Below are 16,702 nucleotides of genomic sequence, written 5' to 3'. Positions count from 1 at the left end.
CCTCCCTCCCCTCCAGGGACAGGTAAGTTCATTCGGAGCAGCTGGTACAACCACAGGTGGTTCCAAAACTGACTCTGCCAAGACCTGCCCTATTCTTTCAGGAGATACCTGTCAAAGCTGGGTTTGACATGTCCCATTCTGCACCCCTCCCCCCAAAATTTATTAATTACAGTGCCCTGGATATCATTAAGTTGCCTTCGGGCACTTTGTGAAATGCCCACATTTCAGCAGGTCTCAGCCCACAGCCGCCTGTGTTAATCACTACCTCCAAATGCTTCTTTCTTGTTTGCTTTATCTCATTCACTTCTCCAGCGGTTTCTCATCTAGAGGTTTTCTGGGGTTTTTTGTTTGTTCGTTTTTTAAGATTTCTATCAGCTATTTCAGCTATTTTCTTTTCTTTTTTTTTTTTTTTTTTTAGGTAAGGCCTGACTATGGTTATTCCCCGCCCTCGTAATTCAAATGTCACAGACATCAAGGGAGGTGACACAAAGGAAAGCAGCATATGCAGTGAACTGAATAACCAGCTAACAGAATTTCTAAGATGACGGAGACAGTTCAAATAAGACTGAACTATTAGTTCAATACACAATAGTTTACTACAGTTGACTGAGAAAATAAATGCATTATTGTCAAGTTGCTGGACATGCTGAACCCCAAAGACAGAATTCCAGGTACAGGTAAGATTTCAGTCTGACAAAGAAAGATGGTCAAGATCCATAGCCTGTTCTCAAAGGGATGACTTTGGAGATGGGTGATATATCCAGCTCCACACACAGCAGATCTTAAAGCAACTGCCCATCTTTGCAAACAAACACGGATTCATGCTAAAACTTAGGGTAGTGATGCCTGCAACAAGTAGCTGAGTATAAAACAACATGATTTGCTTTCTGAATTTCTATTCCCACATGTTTTCTGGGGGTGTTGTCCCTACTTAAGGGCACTCTGCTTTGGGAGTTTGAAATCTAATTTTGAATAAAATTTCAAGACATACTGTATGATAACCAGTTCCTAATTGCTAGGTCAAAGTAGATCTTTACAAATGAACAGCTGACAAAGATTTTGCATGGGTCTATTAGAGAGCTGACACCTGACTGCATAAACTATATTTAATAGCTGATACAATTAGATCCAGGTCTGTAGAAGAATTAGTTACTGAAGGTGATATTTTAACAAAAATCCATAGCGGATCATCACATACCTAACAGATATGCATTAACTGCTGCTGTCTCTGTTGTACGGGAAAATGTGTTTCAGCGATCATGTTTCTGTACAATGTACACAATATGCAAGCTGAGAGAAAAATTCAGTTGTCTTTCCTGGTCTGGTTGTTCATTTGATGGAGGCAACTTTTTTTTTTTTTTTTTTTGGACTGATATGCCTTTTTTTAAGTAATAAATTCTGATCTCTTTGTATTTACTATAAAGAAGAAAAAAGCATTTGCAATGAGGATAAGGATATCTTATTTTTTGTGGATGCTTTAAAGAATTTGTCAAAGTGCTAAAAAGGTAAGTTATCTGTTTTGTATTGTAGTAAAGTTTGCAGAAAGTCCCAGACTACTCTCAAATGACACAGAACAACAATTGGCAAAATGCTTTAGAAGGCAAAAATTAAATGTAAGTGAAATTTAAATCTACCAAGAAAATGGCATTTTGGTAGGACAGGTGGATTACTGGGGAGAGAGCAGAGTGGTGAAATATATACAAATCACACAGCTGTAATTTATCATGTGAATTTATTTTCACAATAGTATTGTATGGCACAAAATGGTCTCCGAGGGTCCATCTTTTGGATTACTTATGGTAGAGATTTAAAGGTTTACCATTTCAGAATTAATGTTTACAAGATCTGAAAACAATGGACAGCGTGAGCAAAAATACTGAGCAGCTCTTTTGCAGGCATGCAAAAAAATATCCTTACTAATCTGTGCAGCCTTTTTGACTGAAGATGCTTTGACTCTTAGGAGCAAATCCCTCCTCATTTCATCTGGCATGTGTTCAAGAAGCCTCAGTTCTAGAAATACTAATGCTTTTCTCTTATCTATTTACTTTAACAGCTGCTTTGCCCAATTCCTAAGTCTAGCACAATACTTCTCTGGCCCTCAAAATATAATCTTCATCCTCTTCCTGACTGCTTTGTAAACATTTATTTTTTTTCCATAATACCAGTAATCAGAAAAGCACACATTTTGAGGCTTGAAGCCACCTGCCTGCATTGGCTAATCTTTCAAGCACTTCTATACCATTCTCAAAATCCTTCTTACTAGGCAGTTTGCTTCTTACCACTGAGCACTGGGGCTGACCCTTCTTTCTGTCAACACACCCCACTTTACCTTCTTTTTCTCATCGCTGTTCTTAACACCCCGATCACACACACGGTGTGTGATGGATACCATCCATCTGGTGAAGCTCTTGTAACAGGAAAGGCCCTTTCTCTTTCCCAGCGTTCTCTCTCTCAGCCTCTGTCTATACCACCCTATTTCTACACAGATAAAGAGATTTCTGTATAAGTAAAAATCCATTCTTGTAAAAAAAGTAAAAAACCTCTTCCATTCTAACACTACACGTATACGAGGGTGTACGAGTTCATCACAGTACCCAAACAGTTTAGCATATAAACAACAAATTTTTTATAGTCCCTTTTAAATTATACATATGCTATTGATTATGTATATTAATGAGACAATTTACATGCAAAAGCAATGGCTGTATATTTATAGTTAAGACAATTGGAGCTATGCAGAATGTTCACAATAAAAATTTTAAAACTACCTCATTTAAAGACTCTGTTCTGCTTTCATTTTACAAAATTGATTGAAGCCAAAACAAAGCTTCTCCCTTTAATCCTTTTGCTACAAAATACAGCACTTCCATACATTCCAGCTTTTGGAGAAAAAAAAAAAAAAAGCCTCTGAAATTGTGCATTTTTGATGAACCCGTCTATGAAGTTCAGTGTCTCGGCAAAAATCCAACTACTTCACAGAAGCCCTGAGAGAAGGAACGGCCCAAAATGAGCACTAGTCCATGACCTCTACCTACATATAAATATGTATACACAGACTTACACAGACAAACACACAGATGAGTTATCAAGATGGGGAGACAGAATGTGCGTATGATGCTGCAGAAAGAGGCCATGATTAATTAAGGGGATAACAGTACATAGAAAAGAACAAGTCTACGTGTTTGTGACAAGTCTGGCTTTCTGATGTGTCTTATATTGGAGAGCATTGTAATATTTTATTCTAGATTTAAGAAAACTGGAAGTTATTAGATAGAGATAAATGAAGTAGTATCAGAAAAAACACCCTATCTGCAAATTCTTTTCACGTGCTCGCTTAGCAATCAACAAAAGATAACAATTCCTTATTAAAAAAAAAATCATCAGTGATTGATATTGCTAGCATTTATGTGTAGGTGGGAAACAAAGAATCTCAGTTATGTTATACAGGAAATCATAGAGAAGAAAGCATGTACTGTAAGTCATGCGGGTTTCTCTAAATATCTGTGTTGATTTCCAAGTAAAAAAATCCCTGCAAAGCAAAGATCTGACGTGCAAACAAGTCATGGCTTGAAACCGTTCAGTACAGTATTACAGCACATGAAGAGCTACTTCCAATGCCCTTTACTTCTGTTTTGTTTTATTAGAGACCCCCCTGCCTATGTCCACTCTTGGGAGCCGCAAGGCCTGAGATCAAGCCATTTGAAAGCCACCCTGGATGGGTAGGGCTGCTGGAGGAAAAGGCAGTCGAAGCTCTCCTGCTTCATAACGCATGGTAACCCAAACTCCTCCTGACAAAGGAAATCAATACTTCAGTAGGAGACGTGCCCCAGCTTGGCACACAGAATCTCAAATGAACAAAAGGCCTCCTCCTGCCTGAAGATCACCCCCTGAGCACTGTATCAAAACTCACCTCATTTAATACAAGCATCTGCAGAGGATATTTTCCCCTCCAGGCCTCCCACGTCCTTCTTTAACATTTACTGTTTGAGATCAGTAGTCTATACAATTTATCACACCTGTCAAGGCTAATTTATTCATGCGATCTGGCAGTAATCAAAAAGACTGAGATCGATGTGCCAGCAAGCCCTGACATTTATTCATATTTTAAAGTCCCATTTGACCTTGAACTGCAGCTAACTGGAGCTGAACTTGTCAGCAGCTCTCTGAGGCTCGCTGGGTCTGGCAGGTCAGCGCCTCGGGGCTAAAGGCAAAACATCAGGGCAACAAACACTCGGACCAAGAGCCCAAAGGCTGAACCACAGAGGGGTAGAGAATCTGGCATCATTAACAACGCAGTGGCCACAGACCCACCCGTCAATCCAGCACATGCACTGGTGCAGCTTGTACCTCCATGTTCCTGCAGTACAGCTGCTCAGGAGTCAATTAATTTCTTGCTGAGGGGAAAAAGGTGAGGGAAAGGAGCAAAGAAGGATTATGACATATGTCTGCCTGCAGCAGCACAAGTAGGACACCCTAAGCTGTCCTCAGCAGACTGCTGCCAGACCGGCCCCACGTGGGCCACTCGTGGTAAGTAAGAGGAGGCAAAGCAAGAGACAGAAAATACCACCACCTTCTCACCCTGGGCTGGGAACAGAGACAGTGGCTGGTGATCCAGGCACAAAGGGCAATGCAGAAGATACATCAGAAACTCTGCAACTCACAAGGCACCTGCCAGCACAACGTGGCAAGATCAACTGGAGACAGGAACAGAAAAAGAAGATCTCAAGAGAACTGCTTTGAATGTGCTCTCGCACTCCTACTCAGGAAAGAGGCTTTAGAATTTGCTTATTCCTCTTGAAGTCCATCACCCTTATCCTCTCCTCACTCAATCATGCCCTAAAGGAACATAGGAATTGTAACTACAGTTCTTTTAAAGTATGCTGTAACCTCCAGTAATCATTTCAGGCTTTGAATTCAGAACAATTAGGGAAATGCGATAAAGTCTATTTAAAACAGTTTCAGCCTGGGCTCTGCCATCAAATGACTCTCAAACGTCCTGTGAGGACATCATTAGATCTTTCTGCCTCAGTTTCCCCTTGGTTAAATGGAGGCATACTAATTTACCTGCTCCCCCAGAATGTGCTAGGAATTATGGGCATGCTTTGAAGTTATTGAATTGTTTTTCTGCTGCTAGGAAGATATTTGTGTAAAAGACATGCTATTAGAGACACAGAGAAAATCTAAGTGGCATTTTAGGGAGAAATAGGCAGCTACAGTTTTACTGAAACATGTAAATAGATTATTTTTTTATAATCAAAACACTTAAATATGTAATACACAGTTGCACTTCACACAGGTTTTTCAGATGTATTTTGATGCTTCTCTGGGTTCTCCTTGGCTGCATTTCTCATGCTATAAATTCTGTATGTCATATTAAATATGTTTTTTTCAGTGAGATCTGCCTTTTCTAAGCCTAGAATACACATAGAAATAACAGATATGTCATTTTGTGTTTGTTTTTCCTTTCTTTCAAACAGCTACCACCTTTCTGTTACATTGGAAGAAAGCTACCAATGGAAAGCAATTGGCATTTTGACCAATGCATTTGTGCACGTTATAGATATAAATCTAACACTGATACAGTCTAACATGGCCATGCAAGCTAACCTGATGTTCATGAAAGAGAAACAATGACATATGAGGACGCAAAGGTATTTTGTCTTCATGGATCTAGACTAGTTGCAGCATGGAAGCAGTGGAACTACATATGGAGCTATGTAAAGTTACAATGAACATGGTAATAAAGCATTGCAGCCAACCTGTTTCCCTATTTTTCCTATGTAGAAAACAAAATTTGAGAGAGAGAATCTTGGAACTCTTTTAAGAGAGACTTGAAATATTTTAATGGAATTTTTCTTTTCATTTTCTTCCTTCCATACTAAAATGACTTAATTTATTTGTGCAGGAACAAAGCAGGAATTTATCTCCACAATAACGATGAAAGAAGAGTACAGAAGGAATGTGGCAAATGGGTGTCATCAACTTTCCAGCTCCTGGCAGCCAATATGATCTAAAGGCACATTACTGCACACATCATGTCCCAAAATACTGTTATGAAACATAGACCCAAAGCTTTTAAAGGACACTGAATTGAAGGAAATTATATATCTCTGCAGTATGAGCAATTGGTTTTTTTTGGTTGGTTGGGTTGGGTTTTTTTTGTTTGGACAACTGATGACTGGTATCCTTCTAAAACATGACTGCAAGCAAATGCTCACTGCCAAAAAGGAAGAGATCATAAAACTAAGGCAGGCTTGGGAAAATATTTTAGGGTTTACTTGCAGGAGGAAGATTAGGTGGCAACAGGTGAACTGCTCATCTGCTCACTGTTCTGACTCTGCGCTAAGGACTGCCACAGACACTCACATCTGTGTATTTTCTGTCTGTGCACAGCTGAACAGGGATCTGTTTCCCTTTCTGTCTCGTTCCAGCCCCTCTATACCAGGTGTCATTCCTCTGTGAGCTCTCTGGGGTAGAAACTGTCTCTCCCTGTCACCTTCCTGCGAGGTTCCTGGCCAACTGTGCCTTTCTGAAACATTAACTGCAAAACAAATTGTAAGAGCTCATCTGCACTCCCTTCAGAGGGCATTTTCTGTCACTCTAGAGATAACTTTACCGCTCCTGGTAGTGTTCTGCCTACTATACAGTTAATATTATTTTTGCCAATTGCAGATGGGCAAAATGAAAAGAAAGGGTAGGACACAGAATCCTCAAGATCAGCTGGTGAGTATTCCCCAGTCAAATGCTTGACCTTGTGATACAGCACAGCTGCCCTGTCTGGGGGCTCCTTTGTTGTGAATGTTCCCATTGCACCATGCAGGCCATTAAAACCAAATTTGGAGAAGACTTTGCATTAAAAAACTCTCATTGGTGGCAAATGTTCTGCTGCCTTCAACAGAAAAGAGTTTATCTCTTTTCTGGACAGTGTTAAGTTGCTTTATTCCTGTGTATTACATACAACACAGATAATGACATAATTTTTTGGCACCAAGGAGAGAATCTTTATTCAACAACACAGGTGCTTGCGTTATTCCTTCCGTATTCCTGCTCTTCAGCTCAGAGGTATCTGTCACACAGGTCAGCTCAACATGCTTTGCTCTAGTCAGGCAATACTATTGCAAGTATAATCATTAGTTGGTTAGACATTTCTTTAGCAGACTGCAAAAGACAGAGTTAAAAACATCATATTGACTCCCAAAGTTTTTCAGGCAGAATTAGAACAAAGCCAAACAAACCTAAACCCCACAACACTTCCCCCTCCAAATCCACAACTCATCAAAGACCAGCTCTGTTTTCCTCATGCTGCCATGACAAGAGCCACACACCAGTGGTATGGATTTATATGGCTCTGTTTAACACCATAAATAATGGTGACATAAATTTTCCTACAAAGACAACACCTCAAAAACAGATGGCAAGTTATATATTTCAGTGCCTGCATTCCCACCTCCAGACCCTGCACTCAAGCCTGGAGGATCCTACAAATCTGACAGCTCACCTCTAAGGCTGAAGTATGTTTTCCCAAATGAGATAGTCTGCCTAGAGGATGGCACCTGGGAAAACCCTCCAGCAACACAACCACACGTAGGAGCCCTTGCCACAGCCACAGAAAACAGTTTAGGCTGTGGGTCTCACATCCCCTGCCTGCTCCTCAGGACTTACCCAGGCTGCTGGTCTGGGTCAGGGACCTCCACACAGGACACTGGCCCAAACCAAGGCTTTGCTCCAACTGCAGAAGCCCAGGCTGAAAAGACTCCTACCATCCTAAGAGCCCTCTATACTTCCTAGAGAGACAGATTAAAACTCATCCCCAGAAAAACAAAAACCACCTGGGGAGCTAATCAAAAGGTCAATTAGAAAACGGGCATTTCCCTGCTCTAGGAACAGCTGGTATCCTGAAATACTTTTGCATTTTATTTTTTGAGTGGAAAGGCAATGTTTTCCATTGATTGACATTTGGGGTTTTTTTTAAGACTTGTGAAAAAAATTCAAAATGGTTAAAAAAAACTCAGAGAAACCTTTTGCCAGGTGTGTTGGGACCTAGCTAAGGACTGACAGCTGGGTACACAACAGCCCAGGCCAGGCTTTTAGTAATCGGCATCAAATTTTAGAGTTCTACAGAACATTCAGAGTTCTGGATGAGTTGTTATTTTGCAATAGAAAATATGTTGTATCAGAAAGTTTCTGACCAGCTGTAGCTCATCTCTAGGTTTTTGGTTCAGTCTCATCATTAGGCAAGTGAAACCTATTTCAATCTCAACACAATTAGCACACTCATCTTCTCTGCGTCTTTCCTCTCTCTATCTGTCTCTCTTTCAGTTCACACTTGCCACTGCAGGGGAAACTGTGTTAGATTTAGATTAAACCAGCAGGAAAGTGGCTGAGAAGAAAGCAAAAAAGGCTAAGGAAGCATTTTCTTTCCTCAGTTCTTTCACTGTTGATCTCTCTCTGAAATTTCCAGCCTTGAGCTTTTATAACGTCCTAGTACATGAAAGAGTTTGTAACATAAAATGTTACACTCGATGGAGCATGATGTGATATTGAAGCCAAATGGCCAGATGCTCTTTTCTGAGCTATTTCCAATGCTCCTGCTTTAGAGAGTGTTTTTAACGGTATTCACAAGCTCTAGTCCTGTAGTTTGCTGGCAATTTCATGCTAGAGCACCATTGCACTATGTTCTGATGAAAACATTGTTTTCCATTCAAGGTTACAGTTATCTTCAATTTAATAAAAAGGAAAAAAAAAGGAAAAACACACTATGGTTCAAAGAAATTGTAGACAGGTAGGGAGCTGGATTATCTCCCCAGAAACAAGATCGTGCATCCCATTTAGAGTACAGTTAGACTATATAAAAGATCTGGTCAGAGAAAGACCCAAGTGCTCTAACTTAGCCGGAATGAGTCAAGGGACATCTTTTAGCTGTCTGGCTTTCCTTTACACTGTTTTCACAATCTTCTCTTTCCTGTGTGGGAAGACCGTTTACAGAGAAAATCCTCCGGTTTGAAACACGGTTGATGTCAGACATTTGAAACCTGGCACCAGGCACTGGTTGTCACACTGGAATTCAGCCTGTCCTCTTCATCTGTTTTTTCATGGTTTTCTTGTTTGCTGACAGCACTGCATCTCTCTGGTTCACTGCACGGAGGTCCAAGCACCAGTTACTGGGAGGATACAGCCACGGAGACAGGACCAGAGTCGGCAGGGCTGCTGCCAGCTTTCTCCAAGCTGTTAATGCAGTTGCTGCCCCGCGTGGCCCGTCGGGACTGGCAGCTGCACACGCTGGCAATGCGGGCAGCGGTGACTCGCGGTGACTTCGGACACTCCAGGGTTCAGCAGTCTGGGATTTAATGCCTGCATGACCAACTCCACGTACAGCTAATGTTTGTCTCCTTTTCCAGACAGAACACATTATTGCTATATACAAATGTCAAGCCGAATCTCATCCTGTTTGAATCAATGAAACTCTGCTGGAATTAAAAGATCCTGAACATTTAGTTGGGCAGAGGACCTGATTCATCATATATGCACATCACCACAGAATAGACTATTCCAATCCCTGTTTTGAAGAGGAAAAGGAGCCATGAATTAAGGTAATCCAGGCACCACAAAATAAATCATTTTATCATTTCTTAATGCTTGACTTTACAAGCTTAACATTCTTAGGAAATGCCTATAAAAATGCTAAATTAAACTGGAGATGGAAAAGAGGACAGCCTTACTTACACAGTTTATCTACAGGGTGAGACCTAGGAAATTTATCACAGAGATCTTATGCAACCTGGGCAATGGGGCAATTTCCAATAACAGTAGATTACATCGCTTATTAGGATTTTGCTTAGGCACTGCAGAGTTCACTGTAGAACTGGTCAGAAACATTTTAATAGCATTTAAGTTCATGCTGAAAACACTGATTTATTGCACCCCAGTGTGAATAGGCATGTCTAAGGACAGAGTGCACTACATTTTTAGATGTCAGAAATTGTGAATTTTTGTTAACATATTTCAAGTGATTACATGTCTTCTAACCGAAAGGCTTTCTTTTCAAACTTTCCATTTTAAGCTGAATTAATTTATACTAAAAATTACAGCTTGTGAAAGGTCAGAATAAAAATGAAGTACTTTTGGATTTACCAAAATAAGACATTTTGATTAACCTGCATTTTTGTACAATTTTCACTTGTATTTTACCACAGCATGTGGGAAAAAAAACCCTGAAATTTTGAGAAACTCTACAGAATAGGGTTCCTACTTACCTCTTAGCTCTAAGAGTAGGGGCCTGGCCTCATGAATTGCACAGAGTAAAAAGCATTGGCCAGAATTCAGAATTAAACTTTGCTACACATAAACCTTGTGACATTTTTATTACAGCATACCAGCCTCGAATCTGCATTTAAAACACTGACTGTTCAAAGGAATCTAAATCTCCTTAGCTAAATGTAATAAAATCAAGTCAAGAATTCACTGCTCCACAATCCACCATTAGCATTTCTGTTCAGAGAAAATGTAGTTCATCTGTTTTTAAAGAAAGTAAAGCTGGGCCATATAGCTTGGAAAGTATAATGATTTGCTCGTGTATGAAAGTCCGTTAGGTAACAAGTTTTATTTCCTCATAAAGAGATTTCAGTGAATCTGCATCATTATTTTTTTACAGTACACACAGTATTTCTGGAAAACCCAGAGGTGGGGCTGCATTGCTATGAACACAACCCATGCTTGCTTTCAGCTAGGCAGCTTGGCCACCATTAGCAATGTAATCACACAGCAGAGAGCACAAATGGTCTGAGCTTTTATCCTGGTTTCAGACAATTCTTTTCAATCCTGATGAACTGTGTGTTCCCAGGGCCATGCCACTGCCAGTTGTAAAACCGGCCAAAGTTACCTCTGACACTTCAGCACAACCCAAGGTTACAACTAACCTTAAGGATCCTAAGCTCTGCCGGAGAACTAAGCCATCACTTCAATTGACCATAGAGTTAATTTGTCACACCGGTACCTAGGGACATCTCTAACTGATTTCTCTGGCCAGGACCTCCTTAACACCAGGTTTCTTTAAGAAATCTCAGATTAAGTCATTAGTTTGGGGAGAAGGGGGTGTTTGTTGTTTTGGTTTTGGTTTTCTTCAAATCTCTGGGTTAGCACCTCTAAGAATTCATTAACTGATGCAGATTCCCTCCTTTGAGGTATATCACAGTGCTCTTGAGAATAAAGTAGTACAGCCAGTTGATGCTGGCCATAACAAAGGGTTTTTTTTTCACTTGTCAATGAGGCAACATATCTTTCGTTCAATTTGTTTGGGTTCTTAATGGTGGAAGCAGAATTTAATTTGTACTACGAGCATCCTTTAAAATAAATGTTTGATCTCTTCCCACCCACCATTACAGTTGATGGGTACAAAATAAAAAGAGCAGCAATTCATTCACCTTATCTCCAGAGCACCAGAGGAAGAGGGAGATTCTTAGTGCAATGATTAATGATTCACAATAAAAAGATGCATCATAAACGGCTTGTATTAGGTCAAATCATAAACTAGGCTTTTAATGTTTATATGATCCCTTCTAAATAATCGTGCTGGTAGCTCTCACTAGGAAGGGAACTTGCATGATGCCTGCCAACCATGCAGTTTCTTACAGGGTCATAATTTAGGACCTTCAGTTAAAGGGATCCCTGTCTTCCTCTACATGCAAGCATTGCTTGAATTTCTCTTACTATTGGGACATGTCTCTGTACTACAGGTCAGAGAGACTATTTGATGTCCAGGAACAGCAAAGATGATCTACCCTGAGTTTAGGGTGTCTTCTTCAGGCACAGTTACACCCACAGTTTTGCTGCAGGAGAAAGTATCATCACCTTTCTTTATCTCTGCCTCCAGGTCGGGAAAAGGACAGCTGAACCAGAGCTGAAATGAAAACAGGTTTACGTACTGCTCACTGGATCCACGCGCACAGAAGGAGGCAGAGCAGTGGTGTGGTGCTTGTCTGAATGCAGCTAACAAGCCAAGTTGCCTGTATTTGTGAAGGGCACCTCATCCATACAGGACAGCACCGATGTGACTTGGTAAATGCCTGGCCAAAATCAGCTTTTAGGTGCTCACAGACAGGTCCCATCAGCTTCAGTAGCTGGTCGGTGAACACTAAGAGAATAGCACCGTTTGTCCATAACAGCATTCAGTCCTGTATTTATCCATCTTGTGGTGAAACTATCATTGTTGAAAAATATAGTACAAGATGATATATGTAAGCGTCCATCTATTTCCTTACTATCACAAGCCTGCAATCATGTCCATCTCCCTTTTATTTCCCAGAACAGCTGGTTCTTTTTCTCAACCAAACCAGAATCTCCCTGGCAAACAGACATTGCCTTCACTGCAAAGCTGTCCCATTAGGAGAGTGTCACAGCTCTAACCGATACAAGGTTTACACAAAAAATAGCATGAGTTTTAAAAGAGCTGCAGAGCCCCAAATAGTTTCAACAGATGTGGTAGCTCCCGCTCCCATCGGTTTATGCATTGCTTACTCAATACAGAAAATCACTTAGATTAATTATTTAAATATTTCCATCTATGGAATTTAGAAAAGGGAAAACCAATAGTGGAATACCCAAGATGATGATTTTTTAATAAACAGTAGATTTAAGGGGGATTAGCTGGGTTATCAAACAGTGTCCTCCCAAATCAGCTAATTTGTTTCACTAACTTTCCCAATTTCACTTTATTAAAACAATTTAAATGACTCATTAGATGCAATGTAATGTAATTCAGACACTCCAAGCCTAATCCTTTTTCTTTTAGCAATAATGTGATAATTTTCAAAAAAGTCTAAAGGATTATCGTTACAGCTATTTTAAATAGGGACTGTTTTCAGCCAAATGTGTGCCACAACTTCCATACCATTTTATTATTTATTATTATCTTATTTCTTGCTCTTTATTCATTCATTCATTCATTCATTCATTCATTCATTCATTCATTCATTTATTCCTTCCCTTTTCTGTCTTTCATTGCTCCACACAAGCGGAGTCACACAGGGGCAACAGCATCCCTCTGTGCAGGTGTAGGGGATATGCCAAATATCCCCACGTGGGTCACTGCACCAGGCCTTGGGAAAGGAGTGAATTTTTGCAATTTACTTTGAAATTCTGGAGCTAAAAAAAAAAACAAAACAACAACTTTGTAAATTCACAATGATTTTATAAATACCCTAGAGGAAAGGGAGAAGGTTCCTGTGCATTTTCATGCTGCTGGTTTCTGACAGCTCTCAAAGACACACAGGAGGGATCATGTGGAGGACTTGCAAATTAGGAGGCTGACACTGTACATTACTTACCATGCTAGATCCAGGCTGCAAACACAGAGCAACAGATCCATACTATGGACATGCAGCTTATTTCACAATGAACTCGCTCATACTCCTGTACGTTCATAAAACCTTTGTCAAACAGTACGGTTTTAATTATTCTTTATAGGACAAAAAACTCCTGACTAAAAAAAACCCAACCCCAAAGAATGAGAGCTGGTTTCTTCAGACTTTAACAGATTCCTTATCCCTGAAAACCTGTCCTCAGTCACTTCAAATCCTCGTCTCTTCAAGCAAGTGCCATTTCATAATCCTATTAAAACCTTTGCCTCTGTTTACTAGGAGCCCTAATCGTACTCAGCAAGTTCTTCTCATCTAAGGAAGAGCGACAGCTTTCAGATTTCTTAGGAGGTTTATTCATCAACTATGCCAGAGTTTTGCCAGAGCGTTCAATCTATTGTGTAAGCAGCCATGTGGAAAAAGTTTCAAACAGCTCAAAGCCCTGCACAATGATAAAGGAAAGCTCACACAATCCTGGTAATAGCCTGACCCTCTTAAGGAAAATTGGATGATTTGTGGTAGCAGTTTTTCCGTCCCCTATGTGAATTCTGAACCTTTAGGTATACGCAGTGTATTCACACAGTCCCATTACAAACCCTATCCCTCTTGTGATGCCGGAATAATAAATACACACCCATATGTGAAAATAAACTCTTGCTGCAATGACCTTCCTCCTCAGCCCACTGGTGTGAAGGAGTTTGTAGCCATTTTAGAAAAAAATCAGATAAAGAATGGACTAATTTGATGTTCAGTGTTTCACCATGAGCAGAATATATGCTTTAATGAGCACATTACATGCACCAGGGACGTGTTACTGTGAAGCAGGGAATAAAGAGTAAGGGGAAAATAATTAAACAGTCAGCTTTATAATGAGGAAACTGTGTTCATGCAACATTAAGTGGCCTAATTTTCAAGTACTAAGCAAAGACATGTTCCTGGGCTTCAGAAGGACTTGCTGGCAAGCACCACCTTGAAAACAAGGGCAAAGAATCACAAGTATCAAAACTCCTACAGGTCCAGAAGCACGGGGCAGACCCATGCTGTCCCCACTTTGCACTGACCCATACGACAGGATCGAATACTTGTAACCCTGTAGTTCTTATTCTATAAGGAGGACCCGCAAAGTTTCAAAATACCACAGCATTCATCACGCATGGTGTGTAGAACTGACTTAAGTTTTTTGCTGATACTGTGTCTGCTAGGGCACAAGCATGCAACCTCACCTAGGTGCAATGCACACATAAAGACTTAGTGTAGCTGTTTGCACAAGCAGAACTACTGGGAAAGGGGAAAATCTGTCTCACTGGGTCCAGACACTGACAGAATAAAACAATACACCATATTTCTGACTGTTATCAGTTCTCTCAAGGCCAGTAAGGCCAGGAACATTCATTTACTGGGACTGTCAGTTCCAGATAGTGTTGCAGTATCAATTACTTCAGTGTAATAGCCTATCAGTCAGACAGCACTTCTGTTGGGCCACAGGCTCCCCGTCTTTCTTTGCAAATGGGCATGGCACGAAGTCTCTTCTTCATTACTCACCCTCATGCCTAATTCGATGTTTTCTCCTCCATAAACCTCCATACCAGGGTCAAGCAAGCCAATCTCACCAAAATACTCTCGGTCCACTACAAACGAGCATCCAATCATGGCTGGTGTCCTACAGAGAGATTAAAGCAAAAAAATTAAGTCATTTATTAGCTTCTACAGAGCCCACCTCATAACAAATCTACACAGACAGTTCTTAGTCTTCAAGCTGACATTTTAGTTTTATCTATTAGTGTGCAGCCACATTGCACTTCATGCCCCAACAGACAGAGGACCTCGTGGGACCAGAGCCACCCAAATAACTAGCACACTGCCAGACACACCTGGACCAGCTGTCTATGAGACAGACACAAGATCTGAAGTCAAGTAATCCATGCATGTAAGTGAAGCATCAGGCTGGTTTTCTTCTGATTTTATAGATAAAACTTCTGTGCTGGAGCTGAAGTTCACCATCATACAGCGTAGAACAAGAAGTAGACAACACTTTATCTGAAGATTAATACACAAAAACAACCCCATAACCCTTGTTAGAAATGAGGAGTCCCCTTACCCACATATTAAAAGTAAGTGCATGTTGAGGGCCATGGACCAACCATAGTGTAAAGTTTGGCGAGGGATCTCCTGGAGTTAACTCTAGCAGATACATTTCAGCCTTTGTGAAGCTGTTCCATGATTAACACTTCTATGGTTCCTGAGGTCAGTCTTTAGGAAAGGAAGAATTTTCAGATGGAGAGTCTCTGCCCTCAGATCTGCCACTGACCAACTGGGTGATTTCAGATAAATCATTTCCCTTCTCTGAGCATCAACTTCTTTACGAGCAAAACTATGGTTCTGCTCCCCTCCAGACAGAAATCTGAAACCTGTCACTGAGCAGCACTACATGACAACAAATTTTGAGATCATTTACCATATGAACACCAGCATTGTTTCAATGCAATACAAACTAGTGACTTTAGCTGGTTTCATTTGTCCACATTTTCTTTGAATCTCTATACTCGTCACAACACCTATATCTTTAAAATTCAAGGTAGGACATAGCTTTTGCTACTAAAGCCCACAATTTAAAAATGTAAATTGACTAAATTTAAGGTGGAAAACCAACAAGAGCCTTCAGCTTCATGTTTGACTTGCAATTCAGCTGCACGTTGCATAGTGCTGTTGTGGTTTAAGCCCAGCCAGCAGCTAAGCACCACAGAGCTGCTTGCTCACTCATCCCAGTGAGATGGGGAGGAAAATTAAAAAAAAAAAAAAAGTAGAACTCAGGGGTTGAGATAAGAATAGTTTAATAAATGTAATAAAATATAATAATAATAATAGTAGTAGTAGTAGTAGTAATGAAAAGGAAGATAACAGAGAGAAATAAAACCAAAGAAAGACAAGTAATGCAATTGCTCACCACCACTGACCGATGTCCAAGCAGTGATCTGCACCCAGCCAACCCCCCCATTTCTATACTGAGTGTGACGTCCCAGGGTGTGGAATAGCCCTTTGGCTACCTGGGGTCAGCTGTCCTGGCCATGCTCCCTCCCAGCTTCTTGTGCACCTCCTCGCTGGCAGAGCACGGGAAATTAAAAAATCCTTAATTTAGGATAAGCACTACTTAGCAACAACTAAACCAGCAGTGTGTTATCAACGTTATTTACACACTAAATCCAAACCACAGCACTGTACCAGCTACTAGGAGGAAAATTAACTCCGTCCCAGCTGAAACTAGGACAAGTGCCTACTGCAAGATCATGGGTAGTCATCCTGCAGTCTGATCTACAGGATGTGCCCAGGCCCTGGGGACAGACACCACCCCC

At 40.6% G+C, this 16,702-nt stretch overlaps 1 protein-coding gene across 3 annotated transcripts in view; it reads right to left on the bottom strand.

The window, feature by feature from the left end:
- The window catches only part of GALNT9 (polypeptide N-acetylgalactosaminyltransferase 9), a 155,646-nt gene that overhangs the window by 61,518 nt on the left and 77,426 nt on the right, over positions 1-16,702 (bottom strand). For all 3 annotated transcript variants that reach the window (XM_026859670.1, XM_026859671.1, XM_026859672.1), the window contains one exon: positions 14,895-15,012. In XM_026859670.1, coding sequence (XP_026715471.1) covers positions 14,895-15,012 — 118 coding nt within the window. The remainder of the gene's footprint in view (positions 1-14,894; positions 15,013-16,702) is intronic.

This window comes from Athene cunicularia (assembly GCF_003259725.1).
Source record: "Athene cunicularia isolate RWA chromosome 15 unlocalized genomic scaffold, athCun1 chr15_part1, whole genome shotgun sequence".
Classification (NCBI taxonomy): Eukaryota; Metazoa; Chordata; class Aves; order Strigiformes; family Strigidae; genus Athene; species Athene cunicularia.
Note: the sequence above shows the minus strand (reverse complement) of the source record. Positions and strands in the feature narration are given on the sequence as shown.